Source organism: Bemisia tabaci, chromosome 7, assembly GCF_918797505.1.
Source record: "Bemisia tabaci chromosome 7, PGI_BMITA_v3".
In the NCBI taxonomy this organism is placed as follows: Eukaryota; Metazoa; Arthropoda; class Insecta; order Hemiptera; family Aleyrodidae; genus Bemisia; species Bemisia tabaci.
In genome coordinates this window covers 9435714-9453664 of record NC_092799.1, presented here as the reverse complement: position 1 = coordinate 9453664, position 17951 = coordinate 9435714, and the positions used below count along the sequence as shown (strand labels likewise).

The 17951-nt window shown below is 36.1% G+C and overlaps 2 protein-coding genes across 4 annotated transcripts; one reads left to right on the top strand and one right to left on the bottom strand.

The window, feature by feature from the left end:
* Positions 1–463: 463 nt before the first annotated feature.
* LOC109035293 (uncharacterized) lies at positions 464–10854 on the bottom strand. The gene is made up of 6 exons (XM_019048868.2): positions 10609–10854; positions 8334–8468; positions 7014–7148; positions 6141–6321; positions 4247–4512; positions 464–3316 (listed from the first exon to the last, which is right to left on the bottom strand). Exons 3-6 carry the CDS (start codon positions 7145–7147, stop codon positions 2164–2166), a joined length of 1734 nt encoding a protein of 577 aa, XP_018904413.2. The 5' UTR covers position 7148; positions 8334–8468; positions 10609–10854; the 3' UTR covers positions 464–2163.
* Positions 10855–11083: 229 nt separating this feature from the next.
* Positions 11084–16881, top strand: LOC109035294 (beta-1,3-galactosyltransferase 5). Of its 3 annotated transcripts, XR_011900218.1 has the most exons (4): positions 11084–11236; positions 11663–11787; positions 12774–14125; positions 16164–16881. XR_011900218.1 is itself a non-coding variant. In XM_019048869.2 (3 exons), the coding sequence occupies exon 3, from the start codon at positions 12899–12901 to the stop codon at positions 14024–14026; it is 1128 nt and encodes a 375-aa protein (XP_018904414.2). In that variant the 5' UTR covers positions 11084–11236; positions 11663–11787; positions 12774–12898; the 3' UTR covers positions 14027–16881. The 3 variants fall into 3 exon arrangements, 2 of the variants coding, with proteins under 2 accessions (XP_018904414.2, XP_072158506.1); XM_019048869.2 differs by having other exon boundaries at positions 12774–16881; XM_072302405.1 differs by having other exon boundaries at positions 11111–11321; positions 12774–16881.
* The last annotated feature ends 1070 nt before the right edge of the window (positions 16882–17951 follow it).

The following is a 17951-nucleotide window of genomic DNA, read 5'->3' as shown; positions in this document are numbered from 1 at the left end:
CGGTGCATCGTAGAAAGTTGGCGCAATTATAACTTTTGATCACCATCTTGAGGAGAATCGAAATACATAAGTCAGAAGGCAATTCTTCATGGTGCAGCTTCCCATATGAGGTGTGCGGGGTTCTTTGCTTTGAAAGAAAATAATTAGATATAAATAGATTAGATCAGAAAAGAGATTTCAGCATTTATAATAATTTGGTTTCCCTCTTCTGGATGCAAAAAGAGACGCATAAATTCAGAAAGAGAAACCAAGCGCAAAATTGGTTCCATGTAAGATTTCCTTGAGGTGATAACAATTCAAAGAAAGGCACCTATTTTCGACGTTTTATGCTGATCAAATTCATCAGACAGACTAAAAAAGGTTTCCAGTTCCCTGGAAATCATCAAAATCTGATACCCTTTTTTCTTCTTCTTGAAATTCACATTGTGTCGGCACAAGCAAGACAGAGTATAAAATTACTAAGTATCATTTCAATATTTTTTAATTTAAAAAAAATCATACATCTTTGAATAATGTTACATTGAAAAACAAAGAAAGAAAAGGACGAAAACAAAATAATAAAAATGAGAAAATCTAAAGTACAAAAACTAATCATCTTAATTCTTAGTCCTACAATTCGACCATGTAAAAGGAGAGAGTTTACAAGAATATCGACAATATATAATGAGAAATCGATAAATAGACGTCAGGAAAATAATGAACTACGGATAAAGAAAATAACACAGACAGTTGACTCTAAATCGCTGCAAAATTCAAGAATTTGTGCTGTCCACGACTGAGACCATTCCTATCAGAACTAACATGATTGATACAGGGGCGCAAAGATGTTTACAGTATTTGGACAGATTATCGAAGCCTTCTTTGTAGAAGTAATGGGTATTGCACGAAATAGTTAATTGAAAAACTTTTTTTTAAGCCATAGACTGATAATGGAAGTTTGCAAATGGACATACAATAATAATGATATAACTAAGTTAAAATAAACCGTCTTTCACCTTCGGTTGCAAGAATCACATAATTTCTTCGATAGTTGCCTTGCTTGACATAGACAAAATTCGAAATTTTCATCAATCCAGGCCTTCACTGAAGATTAACGATCCAAGACTATTCTCTATCTATACATAGACTTACCCCTAAGTTTCCAATCAATGGACACCCTGATGGTAACTTATGGTTTGGGCTTAATGAAGTTAAATGAAGATTATGTATGAACCAGCAGAAAAAAATACTTATTTTTTAAAAAAGAAGAAATCAAAATTCTATAAAACCTCATTTTAACTCCTATACAATAGGTGAAACTTGAAAGATATGAGAATTGATAGTTGATTTTTGAATTAACATTTGCATTGCAGCCTGAGTAATGAACGGTCAAAAGAGTGTCAACGGACGTAAAATAATCAGTCTCTAAAATCGATCAAAATTTTAAACTAATTTAAGCGAGCAAAATAATTTGATACAAAGCAAAACGATGTCCATCTGATCAGTCAAGCTTGAAGCTCCAAAATGACGAGGAAGAGCTGAAAGAGTTAGATTTTTTAAATCTTGACGAGTAGCAAAAAATGGCAAAAAAATCAAGAAATGACTTTTTGCCGTCATTGTCATTCCGTGTTTATACAAAAAGTAATAGAATTTGTTTCCCGGAAAATGAAACCAAGTTTTCTGACTGCAATAGTTGCAAGTGCTTCCAGCACCATTTTTAAAACTACGAAAAAAAAGTAAAAAAAAGGTAGAGATATAACATAAACAATTAAAAAAGAGAGAGGAGCTAACTTGTAATATGTGCTTAAGAGAGAGATAATGCACGACATTTTACAGTTAAAAAATAAGGAAGAAGTAACCAAACAAAACATTGGACAGTTCAAGAAGAGGGGAAAGTATTTTGGCAACATAGAAACATTTGTGTCATTCAACTTGCAGTGCATTCCTTGCAAATAAGTTATATGCTTACTGACTCATCATTTACGGAAAGTTTACCATAAAAAGTGCATGAAATTGATACAGCATTCATTTGCTCTGATCACTTACCAATTATGCTCCCAAAATTCCTTGATTTTTTTAACCATTTCTATGCTGGGAAGGAACTTAAATATATACGCAAAGTCGTGGAGTTACAATGCTGACTGACAAGATGGACGAAAAGTCAACACATAACCTAGAAATTGATCAAACTTTGGTCAAAACCGCATTATCATCAGAATGCTTCAGCAATAGCTGAGTGCACGAATCATTGGACTCATTCAATGAGATTTGTCCGTCAGAGTCATTTTTAAAATCTGATTCTAAACTTGGCGGGTAGGATACATAACTAGAAAAAGGTTCTTGGAACTTGCTCTTTTTGAGCTCAGAACTAGGAAGCAATTTGGTAGAGGCTTTGTTGACGGTCAAGTCGCTGTCGCTTTCCCCACCAGAGCCATTAGCTTCAGCACCAAAATCGAACCTTATTTTCACCGGATTTACGTTCCCGCTACCTTTGCTCACTTTACTGACCTGCTGTTCTAACTGTGATGTCAGGTCGATGATGAAAGGGGTTTGGTCAGAAGGATCGGTAGCTTCACTAGGGTTGTCAATTTGAATGTTGACAGACTTTCCATCACAGCCAGTTGCTTTGGCATCACTGCTGACCGCTTTTTCACCGGTCGCTGGGTCACTGGCAGATGCGCCACCAGCGGCTTGCCCCCCAAACTGAATGACTATGTCTGCGATTTTAATCAGTAATTTTAGAACGGGCAGCTCGCCTGCGCTTGAACTTTCCGTTCCATTCCTAACCGCACTGGCTTCCGGGGAAATGATATGAGTTTTCGAGACATCCCTGGAATCATTGGCATCCACAGGTGGGAGTACTCTGTCATAGTTATCACTTGCATTTTGAGCGTTTTCTGCGTTGCTTTTGGCCGTTTTGTTGATCTCAATACGCCAGGATAGCCCACCGTGTTCTCCCTCTTTGCTCGTGTCTAAGCTTACGGATTTATTGTTGCTGCTGGTTGCTGCATAAGTGTCATTCACATTGACATTGATGCAATCATCCCCTTTGCTCAGATGGATGCCATTGTCATTATCAAAGAAAATCCGAACATTCCGGACGCCTTTAAAATCAATATTGGTTGCTTCTCCTTCAGCAGCACCGTGGCGGTGAGTTGGGCAATCAAAATTATCTTGGTACGGTTTCCATTGACAATCAAACAAGGGCCTTGTTAAAAGATCACTGTTTCCTCCATCCGTCAAACGCGATGATCCAGCAGTGATGGAAGAAACAGGGACGACTCCTAAGGCTGGTGCAGTCGGTAGCCTTGGTGGAGCGTCTTGTACGTAGATCACCCTGGAAAAGAATCACATATTAATAGAATTGAAAAAATGATTACGTGACAAATAATTTAGAATACTTGTCAACATGCACAACTATCAAAGACAAAAGTATTTTTACCATGGTCTTTATTTCATACACCTTCTTTGACACGGATTATTACAAATTTTTCTTGCTGAAATCTTTTTGTTATTTTTGATGAGGACAAGAGAGGGATACCCCCTAAAACTTCTGAAAACTGAGTAATATTTGTAACCAGCAGAAGCACGCGGGCTCTTAAATTCGATGAGAGGATTATCAGGGTGTCTACTAAAACAGGCGGGCCAAAGATCAGTACTTTTCCAGTACTTTTTCAGCACATTCCCAAAAAATTCAGTACCTCCACAATAGAAAAGTTCAGTACTTTTTCAGTACCTCCATTTCACGAAATTCGAAAAATTTCAAAAATTTGAATTTCTCGCTCAAGTTGAGATTAAAATGACCAAAAATGAAAAAAATTCCGGACCTTTTGCGGAATTTCCGCACTTTTCAGTACTTCCGGACCGCCCTTAAAAAATCGGTACTATTTCCGGACTTGTAGACACCCTGTTTATGGCAGAGAAAAAAAACAGAATTTTGTCAGAAAAACTGAATATCTCGCTACTCAACAACATTCACAAAAATTTGAACTCAAAATTTTTCCTAAAGATGGCAACATTTGCTTCATAAGTGAGAGCTATTTGCTACTTTACAGGTTCAAGACCTTAAAACCCTTCAGAAATAACATCAATTCATGGTATGTTTGAATGTTTTTGGACTTAAAATGACTGCAATTATCTTTTCCATATCATCATTTTAATTTTAATTATTTCGAAGTAAAACCTTGAACTGAGCTTGCAAAAAGAAAATGAAGTCGGGTTAGTCCAATTCTTTCCAAGTTTAAACTGTTACCAATATTTTACATACCTATTGTAGGCTTTCCACCGCTGACATATTTGGATGTAAGCTTTGCACTGGATGTACATGAAAATAACACCACCTGTGATGCCAATGGAGACAACAATCAGCTTTGTCCAGAGGGGCCACTCAAGGACACCGTTTCGAACTTCTTCAACTGTTCGATCGATGAGGACGTACGAGGACCACACAACACATGTCAATGCTACCGCATGGAATAAAACAGCACAGAAAAGTTTGCGCCGCTCTAGGCCAGACATGTCCAACTGCTCCCACTGGAAAATAAGAGGATTGATTTTATAATCATTTTTAAACAAAATGGGAAATGGAGGCCGCAACCTCCCACTGATAACCTTCCAGGAACAAAATAAAAAAAGAGTTACTTGTCCTTTTTTCCCCATAAAAATCTTCTCAGAGACTAATTTTGAGCCATTTTCGGGGAGATTCTTCTGAGATACTATTATTATTGAAGAGGATTTTCAAAGTTTTTCAGTTGTGTAGAGAAAAGAACAGGCACGACTTAAACTGGATGACAAATTTTCTAAGATTTTAAAATTCCCTAGCTTTCAAGACCAATCCACACAGGTCAGTCATTGCGCGGCTTTTTTGAAATCCACTCCCCCGCCCGGCCCTAACTCGCAGCACCCGTTGTGACGTAGCATTGAGTGCTCCCATAAGAAATACATTGCAGGCACTCAATACTACGTCACTGCGCAGTAGAGTACCAAAACTCGTCCTCGAGAATGACTGACCTGTGTGGATTGGTCTTGCTAGCTTTCTAGGAATTTTGAACATACCATTTCCTGACTTTTCTACGTTATTATTGGCATGATTCCTCATAAAAATTCTTTTTGAGAAGAATGATGAGTGCAAAATCTCTTGAAATTGAGGAAGCAAATTTTGAAAAGTGTTAAGGCTCTAGCGAAAAATTTTCTGACTTTCCAAGGTTAAAAAAATTCCTGGAGTATCTCAGGTTTTCCCTAACTTTACAGGAACTAGTCACTCTGTTCAAAACACTGAAGAAACATGTTAGGTACATTAAGTATTGATTAATCGCATTTAACCTAGTTCTTTTGGCACCCAGAATATTTTATTTATATCACAATAAAGATGAGCACTGTTGATGGTGGGGATAAGATGAAATTACACGTTCCTTTTGATGCCAGTGGTATCAAGAAGAGAGGATGGATAGTTAAAAATTGCGTTGACATGATTACAGAGAATCAGACATTCTTTTATTCTTTGAAAGTTCAACTGGTACTTTTTTTTCCTTCACTATACAGCAGTAAATTAATGAGAAAATACGAATAATTGGGTGATCATGTAGAATTATAATGGAACCTTGACACAAAATCAAGATTCTCTTTGAACATCAATCATATTTAACTTTCTGGAAACAGTTGAAGATTTTATTTATGAATAAAAATCTGTTGTTCCCTGCACGAAGGAAAGTATCTTGTCTTGTACTGTTGTAATTTTCACACTAACATTTTATTTCTTCATGAAAGAACCGTCGCACAAATTAGTCAGAAAACTTCAGTCTATGCTCACAAAGGTGAGGAAAATTACAAGAAGTTTCAGAGGTATTCATGCAGCAGTTTTTCTATAAACAAATAAAATGTGAGTAAGAATACTGAAACAGCAAAATCGAGATAAGACCTTTTATGCAGGAGACAACTTATTAAAATTTTTCTTGTTCCATTTTTTCAACTTGTCATTTGAATGTCACTTTCTGTATTCTTCTTCTTAGGGATCAAGAGTTTTGGTGGGACGATAACAGGGAACCTGCAATCATTTCGACTAAAGGAGACTCAAAAAATTCTATTTACTTGGATAATAAAGAAAAAAGAGGGGAGGCGAGGGCACAAGGCCATTAAAAGGAGAGAGAGTGAAATGAAATTACCTCAGTGAATGGTTTTGTTTTAGTGTGCATGATGAACTGAAACTTGCAGAGTTCACAGTTTCGAGTATTTGAGGACTTGATCCACTGTTGAAGACAAGCTTGATGAACAAATCGTAGGGATCCAGCACAGTAACACGGAGTGATGAGAGGCACCTCTGCATCTCCTTCGCAGTGACAAATTCTACACAATCAACAGAAGTATAGATTAATTTCTTCTCGTCTTCGAAATCTTTCCGACAGTACCTTGAAAATTTCCACAGGGTCTCAGCGATCTCCCCAAAGAGACTTGTGTACAAGGAGTTAGAGTTTTCAGAAAAACCAGATTTGTCGAGTTAGTCCAGAATGAGAGTTTGAATCTCCAACAGATAACCTCTGGGTATCCCAAAAATTATTTGAAAGAGCTTCAGTCCAATTTTATGCCAATAAAAGACCCAGAAGTAGCAAACGATTTGATGATTTTTAGCCCTGAACATAACAAATCTAACATTTTTAAGTCTCAATATTTTTTGCGCTAACTGCGTTTTAACTGCAAATTTCTAATGGTTTGGCGTGAAATTTCTTGGCATTTTTTTTCTTCTTGCCAGAAAGTTTGTGAAACCCTCTATCGTTTTTTCAAACAGAAACAAGCACAATTCAAATACAATATTCACATCATTTTTTTAGTGTATGAGTCTCTTAAGGGAAACAAATGGTGCTCATGAACCAATCGGGATTTCACTATGGAAAGTAGTTTTAGGGAGGTTGCTGTTCCACAGACTTAAAAAGCTTTCAAAAAGCAAAAACTCACGAATCAAATCATCTCAAGCTTAACCGAATCATCATGAGCTAAAATTACCCATTCAGAAAAAGTTCTTGAGAGAAAATATTACTCACCGACAGATATCGAATCCATTTGATGATATACTGGATGAGAGAGAGGAGCAGCCGTCACTGAATTTGTGGTTGTCAAAGTCTGTTTGTGCTCGGGGCGAGTCCGGAGATAACGAATGAGACTTCTTTGATGGCATGCTGTAGTTAAGAGGGATGACATTAGAATTTTTGGCACTATCAAAGATTAATAATAAGTGATCACGAAAATTTCACCGTAGAATTGATAGGTTTTTTCAATCAGGTACATACGAGGAAATGACAGAAAATAAAATGGGGAAAAAATGGTCTCTTAACTATTTATGACAAACAAATAATAAATGAAAAATAAATCAAATGAATTCAGCATTCATGATTTGCGAGGAGGAAAACTGTCACCACAATGAAAACATTTCCTGCAACAGTGAGAGTACTGAGAGTCAATAAAAATGGCTATTAAGACCTGGAAAATCTTGTTAAGGAGTCGTTGCAAAAAAAAAAAAAAAAAAAAAAAAGTGGCTTTTCAACTGATGTCACCATTTCTTAATGACTGAGAGAGGTAACTAGAACTTCCCTAGAGGCAATGACTGTTAAAAACAACATAGAAAAAATCATAAATTTCAAAAAATACAACTTTTCAAAAAACTGTTGAAATTCTCTTATTAGGAAACCGTGTTTGGCTACTTAGATGAGGTGTTTGCGAGCGGTTAAATTTAAGTAAAAAAAATTATAAAAAAAATTCTTCAAATATCTGCAGTACTTTTTCAACGCTAAAAGTGTTTGGAAAAAACGTTAAAAAACTACATTGATATTTTAATAGTTTTTTTAACACTTTTTTTCTTAACTTTACTTAAAAAAAATAGGCAGAAAGGGAATCCTAATATGAAAATTGTAACAGATTTTTTAAGAACTTTTGACAAATGATTAAAAAGGTCATTGCTACTAGGGTTATCACAGTTTCACCCTTACTAAGAGACACATTTTGAATTACAATATTTTTTACAACATTGTTGTTGAAAATGAATCGGTTTCTATCACAGCTGCTGAAGTACAGTGGTCGCTCCTATAAATGCCAGCATAAAGTGAACAAAACACTTTAGTGCCAAGCTCATTAAAGAAATTTTACAGCTACAGATTAAATTTTACACATTAAAATGAAATAATGAAAAATTCACCTCCCAAAGAAATATTAATTAAAGTCAAAGAATCCAGATTACCCCAGGCAAATATTGGTGTGTGAAAATTCAAGTAAAGATCAAGTTATTGATTGTTTAAATAAAACTCATCCATGCCTGGAAACTTCACATACTTAAGTCCCTCAAAAAAATATCAGAAAAAAATGTTTACCTTGCAAAAGTCTGATGGTATCTTTCACAATGAAGAAAATATGGTCATAGTGATTTGTCTCCGATGAAAATGAAGGAACATCAAAGGTTTCGGATGAATCGTCAGGAATCCATTTGATTACTGGGACAAAGATGTCTGAAAGTTCAATAGAGAGTAATTAGTCATGCAATGTACAAAAATTGGCAAAAATTCCACCACCACATCTTCAACCACATTTTAAAATGATATTTAACTTCTGAAGGACGTAGGCAATGAAAGAGAGGCAGGAATCTTCAAAGGTAAGAAAATAGTCTTTAAAAATCAATTATTATATTTGTTGCGATGTAAAAAAAAATCACAGAAACCTTTCATTATTGATGTTACGCGACCGATCCGATTCTTAGATCCCTTCCTTTCCCTTCCCTTTACTTCCCCAGACCTCCCTCATCTTTCAGGTTCGGAGCCCTCCTTTGAAATTAAGTAAAGCTGTTCTAAACCTCTTCCATTTCAAATAATGAAAATATTTGGAAAAATCCAAATGATGAGACCAATTTGTTGCAAAAATAGCATTTCAAGGAAAAAGAAAAAAAAACAAGAAAACAAAGGAGAAAATGTTCTATAAATTAAAGGTTTCAAACAAACCAGACTACCTTCTAATGTGCTGAAGATGAAATGTACTGAAAAAATCTATGAACTTTTTTTAACTCTAACATTGACAGCGCATGAACTGTTTAAAAGTTGAATGAGAAAGAAAAAAATCCTGCATTTGAAAACTAATGTTCCTGACTTTCCCCTGCCTTCCTGCGGTTGAGCAAAATTTACTGACATTTCAGACCTTGTCATTCTACAGTGAAGAACAAAAAACAGGAAAAAAACTACAAGAAGTATTTACCAAAAGCCATTTCAAAATATTGGAAATATGGAACTATATCCGCCTTATTTAAAACCATAATTTTCCCTGAAAAATCACACAACAAATTACTTTATTTTTACACTAGCATTCAGAGGGCTTGCAGGGATGAATTACGCTTAGAAACAAAGATGGCAATTAGTTCCTGAACTGAAAAGTTGACATAATAAAGGATTCTTGAAGGTTCCTCGGAATTCAGAGATATTTTCATCGAGGAAATATCAATAGTTGATTGAATTTAAACAGCAAATTTGAAGCCCTTGTTGTTGGTATGTAGTGCACAATTTGTGGATACTTTCTTGCCTTATATTCCAGTTCAACAAGCTGGGCTTGACAAGCACAAGCAGTAATTTATTTTGCCAAAAATTCAACTAGATGAACATTGGTTTCAATCACCATCAGCTCAGTTTCACTGGTCTGCCGATTCAGAATGCGCATAAAAGGAGTAAAAATCCAGTTCAATGTTTGTAAAAATTGTACAAATATAGGGTACAACCCGACAAATGAAGAGAATGTATGATGATAAAGCTTCAAGCTTCATCTTATTCGCACATTTTCAGGGCCATTGGTAGGCCCTGCTCATTCTGAGAAGCAGATGAACTGTGAAACAAACAGTAAAACACAACTATCATGTTTATTCTTCCTTTGATCATCTTTGGACAGTCACATGGTGTGGGTAGAGGTTACAAGTTTAGACGATGTCAACCTCTCCCAATTTGGCTTCATTATCTGTATTTGATGACCAGGCTAAGTGAAAATCTTAAGGAGCATGTGCAGGATTATGACAGGTGGTAAGGGAAATATTTTCTTTGCCTGGTAGATAAATACAGATAAGACATCCCGATGCTCAAGCTATGGATTGCAGAAAAATAACAAACTTGAATGACTGTCAATGCAAGGAATGGTGGAATGGCAGGGGACACCCATTCCTAAAGGACACAAGGAAAAAGTTACCGAGTCAAGAAGTTTAAATTACAATGCAGGGGCTCAATGTTACAGCAAGAAACGAGTACCAGCGATTCGACACAACCAACCAGGTAGATGCCTTGCCTGACTGACAGTTCGGAAAATGACCCAGTCAGATTCAACCCAACAGCCAAGACGACCATTAAAATGAAGATACACGACTGCAATAACTGCAGATTAGAATGAGTTGGTGGTGGATGAGAAATGCAGTGCTGAGAAGGTGCCCTTATCAGAGAATTCGGACTTACTGAGTAAAGTTATTTTAATTGAAAGACATAAGAATGAATATTCTGTCTGGATGATTAAATGAACCACAGAAACGAATGCATAAATCATGGACTTTCAAAAAGCTGGATTAATGAGAGATATACACATAGAGATCAGCAAGGAATTAGAGTCACAAAGAAAAAGTGTTATTACCAGACAAAGGTGAATGGACTTTCCGAAATTCAGCGGCGCCCCAGGAACATCTTATCGTTGCGAACTCCGGCAGAGTAAAACCATGAAGTAAAGATCAAACTAAATTAAAGCAGGGCACGCTCTAAAACTCTCGATCGTCTGATTCTGCTGGCTGCCCGAGAATACTTCGTGCAGTTCGTGCAATTTTCCAAAACAAAAGCTTTCGCAGTGCAACTTTCGGGGGGAGAGCTTAACTTACTTAACCTTAATCTCTGTCTAGTGCTGCTCACAATGTTGCCTGATCGTCTCGACATATTAATTATCAGAGGAAAATGATTGGAATAATTTCAAAATTGGATATATTAACAGGCAACTAAACCAAAGAAATTATTGATTCAAAAATCAAATTGAAAATTTCATCGGCAAAGTTATCCGCAGTAGTTAAAAAAATTAAATTTGCTATTATTTTATCAACGGAACGATTAAAATCGGCAACGTTTAAACCTCGAACAAAACAAAAGCTGGTGTGGTGATAAGTGATATGATAAACAACGCGGCGCGTAGATCAAAAAAAGATTTCTACTTGCAAAAACTTTTGTTAATCTGAATATATTTTTAAACGCACAGACAGGCTGTGTTTTAACTGAAGGTAAACACTTCTGTCATTATTAATTCTCTGTTAAATGTCCACTTCGATCATCCTAACTGATAAGGAACTAACAGAACAGCACATCGTAAGTATACACTTCGGGCAACTCAGCCCTATAAAAATAATGGAATTATAGTATTTCTAATCCAACCAGGATGCAGCAGCTTTTCTTATCAATACTTTGATACGCTTCCTCTCTTTCAGTGAAAGACTCAAGGAACACGATGCTAAGTCCACAGCTGTTATTTTCTCTAAAAAATTACGCAATCAAATGCTGCATTACTATACTATGCACTGCCCCAATTCTTTAGACAATCCAATTTTTTAAAGTTAAGAACATCTAGACCTGTTCCATCCATTCTGGTATCTCAGACTAAATGTTGCTGTAAGATTACAATACTTTCATGAATCGACCCGCTTTTCCAGATCGGTCCTGGAGGTGAAACCTAACCATTTTGCTCTAGAGCTGGAGTTTTCGGCTGTAGAAGATGAGGTAGACTGTAAGGAGGCATCTCACAACTGGAGGCTCAAACATACAATTGACCTGAAAGGTAATAGAATTTTATACTGTATTCCGTCAGTGGGATGAGTAATTTTTGAGGGAAAACCTCCGGAGCATCCTCAATATTGTTAGGAAGAATAGAAGACCTACTTGAAGTCCTCACTTTTAAGGATCTAAGGGGAACAGGCAATCGCAAAGTTAGGCAGGCACTTAAAAGTTGATTAGAGACATCGATTTTTGACGCAAATGATTGGAAAAACTGCGATCTGCGGTGATACGATTTGGGAGTCTTTTCATTCATTTGGTCTCAAAATTGATTGTTAAGGAAATCTTTTTTTGCTGTTACTCTTCAAATCCTGACACTTTTTCTGGAAAGTGAAAGAAATGAACACCTTTCAGAGATTGACATTTTCTGAAAAATAGCATTGCCTAACGGCCAGGCCTTCTTCACTACTCTGACCCTGCCTTGCTCTTCCAACCAAAATGAGTGAAAGCCTCTCTCCAATTTTTTTCTCTAGCCAAGTCTGATCAAAAATTGAGCAAAAGTTTGGAATTTTTGCATGACACTATCATGAATAATCACCTCATCTTGCAGATAATTAATTTTTGAAGATAATTAACATTTTAGGTTTGATGAAATCCGCCAGTAAATACGCAATCAGTCTTTCACCTATAATCCTTGCTGCAGTCAGAACTTGATATTAGAATATCGACTCCCTTTGCAAAGTTGAATGAGTGATTACCAGACTAATTTTTAGGTTTCATTCAAGAGGATTAAACAAGTACTAGTAATTTTCAGAAGGATTCATCACAAAAAATACTCCAATAGCCTTTGCCCTCTGTTTTGAATACAAACTTGCCTAATTGAATGCATTGAGATTTGAGCTCGTTCAACAAAAAATGTTGACCTTTTTTTCCTGGCTTCGATAGTCTTTGAAACATACCCAACCATAAAAAGTAGAGGATCTTATCGAAAATGAGAATGCTGATGTCACCTGCTGATTCAAAGTCTTGCCGTACGTCTTCTATTTTCAGATACAAGACCAAGGAATGGGAAGCCTTAAAATGCCTGAACCATCTTTTAACCAGCCACACCATTCACAAGAATCCGCAGAAACCAGCGTGATCAGAGGCCTGTCATCTCTCTGCTTGTCAACAATATGAATTTCGAGAGACTGAAACTCTTCCGATTTCCTTCTGCAAAACTTGTAACAGTCACTCTCACCATAATATGTGTCAATATTTTTCTCTTAATTTTTCTAGACAATGTATTAAATTCTCAGAACTTGCGGCAAACTGTTGCAGAACCGTATGGATTCCTACCGAAACAGTCAGACTTAGATCTCACAGACAAGAATTTCACAAAATTATTTGACTTGGATTTCCGATTTGTGATCAACAATGATTGCAAAACTGATTTTCAGCCCCGAGTAATTTGGATCATCACATCATATTTTTCACACGTAGAGCTGAGAAGTGCATCCAGGAGATCTTACCCGGCCTCTCTTTTGAGAGAGTTGGGCATCCGGCGAGTTTTTTTACTCGCCCGGTCGAAGAAAAACGAGATCAGTCAGAATGCTGTTCTCCATGAAAACTCTCGCTATAATGACCTCGTTCAAGGGGATTTCATGGAGGATTATAGAAATTTAACTTATAAGCATGTGATGGGACTCAAATGGGCTGTGCATAGTTGCGGACAGTTTCAATACATAATGAAAATGGATGATGACATCGTCATTAATTTGTACGAACTACTGTCTTTTCTAAAAAGCTACAAAGAGGAAGTTAACCTGTTAGGTTACGTCATGACACACATGGAAGTCATTCGAAGAGATGCAAATAAGTGGTTTGTGAAAAATGCAGAATTTCCTGAGTCAGAGTACCCCCCGTTTTTGTCAGGATGGTTGTACATTTTATCGCGCTCTGCAGCCTTCAAACTTTTATCTTTTACCCGAAGTGTCCCATACTTCTGGATTGATGATGTTTATGTGACAGGATTACTGGCTAGAAAAGCGGGTGTCTCTCATCAAATGATGAATTCAAAATTCACAACTGATTATCACTACGTTAGATGTTGCTTTAAGTATGAGTTTGCATGTGATATCCTCGTTGGACCAAACGGAGGTGATAATAATCTGCAGGTTGAATTTGCCGAGCACTCAGAAAAATGCCAAGCTCAGCAGTGCCCTCCAAGACCCAGTAATTTTTCTGTGCAGAACCGATGCGTTTTACCGTTTGAATTGAAACTTCTTGCAGCAGGAAAAGCTTCCGTCGATGTTTTAATTTGATTGAGCTACACTAAGAGAATGGGTAGCTAACTGAAGAGGTGGGAGTAACTGAGTTTAAGCATTATATCCAGGTTGCAAAACACAGCATTTCATTATCATGTAAGTTTGATTAAAACCTTAAATTTAATGACTTTAAAAACTGTTGCATGTATTGTTATGATTGTATCTCCTCATGTTATAGAATATCCTAGATATTCCGTTTCCAACCCAAAATTCTCCACCATTTCATGTTTTTCAAAGATGGCCTTCTTTGACTCTGTTCTATTCCATCCTCTCCAATTACCGTTCACTATGAAGCCATACTTCAGTTGTGTAGTTTTATTACTCACGAAATAAGTTGTATCTATCATTGTGATAAGAAATGTATTGGAATGCATCAAGGCCTTATAACCAGAGAACCAGATTTATTATCAGGTAGATGATTACCTGCTTCATGAGTGCCTTTGTTTTACCTTGTACGACACGTAGGTACATTGATTCTTAAAAAGGGATAGGGCATTCTCAAGACTCCAATGAATATTATGATTTTGTAAGGTGAAACCATGCATTTTATTAAACGTTGCATATTGTGATTTTTTTTTTTTTTTTCCTTTTGCAGGAAGAAGTCTCTTCTGTATGTAATGATTTTAAGTTATTTTATCATCTATTGTAAATATGCAGAAGAAAAATGTTATCTTTAATTTTTTTGAACAAGCCTTCAATTCTTAGTTCAAATGAGTGAAGAGGAAAGAGGCAAAAGACTGGTTTCCAAATTCGGTAAGAAAAGGGACCATTTAAAATTTCACAGAAAGTCCTCCATGAACTCATAAAGGGTTAAATACTCATATAATGTTATGGCTAATTTATATTCAGTTTTGAGAGACTGTTTGAGTCGTTTTTATGATTGTACAGATACTTCGAAAGTTCTTTCTGTTGATCACAAAAATTCGATACGTACCTTTTTCTTCTCAACTTATGATTTCATGAAATTTTTAGAAATTGTATCTGTTTCTCATTTAATTTAACCTGATGCCTGTTAAGTTTGCCCCTAAAAATTCAAGGGAAAAATTAATTTATTTGCCAGTTAAAATGAAAAAATTGAAGAAAAGCTCATTTTTTTAATCCCTTTTTTATATCACTTGATGATGTGGCCACTTGGAGTTTTGAGGCAATTACATCAACACTTGAACAGGTCCTCAACGCAATCCAGGAAATTTTAGTTGCTGGTCCATTAGGAGTAAAATTTGCTGTTGTTAGAATGCTATCGGAATGGGTCATAGGGGAAAAATAATGCCTCAAAGATAGATTTAGAGTAATTACGCAAAGGAAAAAGGATCCTCAACCCACAATGTTGATAATCTATGTTTACAACGTGCATTACTTGTTGCCATAACACAAGCTCATAAGAATGAGAATAGAGCAAACTCAGGGGGATTTGACAAAATTAGAAAACAAACAATAAACAAGAACAATTAAAACAAGCTGGCATTATTTAAAAATGGTGTTTCCCTTGATGATTTACCGTGGTTCCAAACTGTTTTGGGTAAACATTCCATAACTACATAGCAGGAGCCATTATAACGGGAATGAAACTGTGTTTGAGGATCCTAAATTCTCACATTTATTTCCAAAGACCAATGATTCCAATAGGTACTGATTCTTATGAAAATAAATTTGTAGATCCCTAAAAAGGAAAATAGTACACATTTTTTTTATGTATTTTACAATGTTGGTATAATTACAACCTAACATAAGAGAGGAATACAGATTGGGTGGAAAATGAGGCGCTAGGTGCAGTGAGAGTACTCAGTCGCAAAGCTTCAGAATCTTAGCTAATATTTCATTCATTTTAGGCAAAAAGAATGCATACATTTCATTGAAATTTTTGCTGAATATTCTTGATAATTCTACAATTTTTTATAGAAAAATTCCAAGAAAAATCACCCATTAAATACTTCACTAAGGCATAAAGTAGCCTCATCGATTCTGAATAACATTCAAAATTCAATAACATGAATATGTACAAGGATTACAAAAGAAGTAGTAAGTCACAAATTAAGTAGTTCACCATAAAATTATAGCACTGCATAACTTAGTCTGATTCTCACTTTCTACTGGAATGATGGGTAACTTGCTTGAACATCTTCATTTTCGACAGGTTGAGTATCTTTCTTCTGTGAGACCGTTTCCTTCCGAACTTCAGCTTCCCTTTTGCCATGCAATAACAGACTACAAAAAACCCCGAGATGCTCCTTGATTGTCCTGATGATGAAGACTCATCTTCAAAAGTTCATCACTAACCTCCGGAATCATGAATGCGACACTCGTATCAGGATTTTGTCATTGTTTCTTAGTGCAGTGAAGTTTTAAATCCACACACAAGGTCACAGAGAAAGTAATCAGGCAAAAAAGAAAATCACAACAGCACATTTAGAACTTGTATAATAACTGATGAGAACAATAGCGAACGGATTACTTTTAATAGAAAAACGGTTTTTTACCGATGATACAGTCGCAACATCATTTTGTTAGTGAGACCCGGAATTGCATTGAGGTGTTGTTTCCCGAGTGCCGGCGCCATAAAAAATCCTGTCCAAATACAGTACAATTTTTCTTTGAATAAATTTATTCAGTTATGACTTCTATGTTTTTGACTTCTCAGTGATAAGATATAGGGGATACTAACTTGTGTTCTGCTTCGATGTCACTTTTATCATTCCATATTTTGTTAAAACTTATTATTTGTACAGTGGCAGAAAGCCTGTTTTTACTTTTTACTTTTGTACTTGTTTCACTTATTGTTACATTTTCTAACTCCTTTATTTTTTTTAACAAACTCAGAAATTAAGACTTAATAAAACTTTTGTCTAACTCAATCTCCTGACTTTTCCTTTCTCTGCTGAATTAGGAGTTGTTTGAGCATTATGTTAATCATTTTGGCCAACCTCATGACCCATTCTTCCCCCGAGAGGCCGCCTCTTATCAACTGCATCAGCCTGGCTTCCCCCCCCCCCCCTGAATTTTTCCATTGAAATAAAGCAGAAAATCTGAAAAATTACTGTGAAATATTTTATAATGGAAGATAGTAGTTTTTTTGAAGAGGAAAGTTAGAAAAGCTAACCCAATGCGAGGTGTTGGAAATTTCTCTTCCTTTATTTTAATCAAGGGCGATGAGAAACTGAAAACAGATATTCCACGTAACTTTCATTCACTTGATTCAAAACATTTTTGGATAATTTGTATCTGTGATAGTCAGGAATTTCATACTGAAATGCTGAAATGGACTTCTGGCAAGTCAAGAGTATTTGCGATTGGGGTCTTTTAACTTAGGTAAAATTTCATGAGAAACATGATGGTGCCACTAGTTTTTCTGGTGCCTCTTGAGCTCTAGAAAAGCTCTCGAAGTTGAGGCCACAAAGACGGAGATTGCCTTTGATATGGTGAGAGTCCACCTCAATATCCAGGCAAGATCCTCGTGGACAGATACAGAGCAAATACGTCAGCAGGGTTGCCACTATCTTAGGGGACTCCAAAGCTGGAACGATAGCAACCCTACTAATGCATTCACTACCTATCTGTGCATGAGTTCGGTTGGATTTGGGGTTGGACTTTCACCAATATGTCGAAATATCCCTTCCAATACAGCCTCAACTTGGATATGTAATTTTTTTTGAACTTGGGAGTTTGTTCAGATAAAATCATTAGGACTATAATGTTTTTTGTAAAATTTTAAGAGAGAATACCTGAAAAATTCCTGAAAATTAATTATTTTATCGCTTCTTCAACTCGCAATTTTGCATTGTGGGGAATGACATGAGGTAGATCCTACAAATAGGGGATTTTTTATTTTTTTTATTTTTCATTTTTTGGGGGGGGGGGAGGGGTTCCGACCAAAATTAATGTTGGACTTCAATGCATCTAAAAACTAATTACACCTTTAGAAAGA

Excerpts from the sequence above, each read along its gene's own strand:
- LOC109035294 (XM_019048869.2), top strand. The coding sequence starts at position 12,899 with ATGAATTTCGAGAGACTGAAACTCTTCCGATTTCCTTCTGCAAAACTT.
- LOC109035293 (XM_019048868.2), bottom strand. The coding sequence starts at position 7,147 with ATGCCATCAAAGAAGTCTCATTCGTTATCTCCGGACTCGCCCCGAGCA. Across the intron at positions 6,322-7,013 it reads AATGGATTCGATATCTGTCG|AATTTGTCACTGCGAAGGAG; the intron begins GTGAGTAATATT and ends TTGATTGTGTAG. Across the intron at positions 4,513-6,140 it reads AAACAAAACCATTCACTGAG|TGGGAGCAGTTGGACATGTC; the intron begins GTAATTTCATTT and ends CTTATTTTCCAG.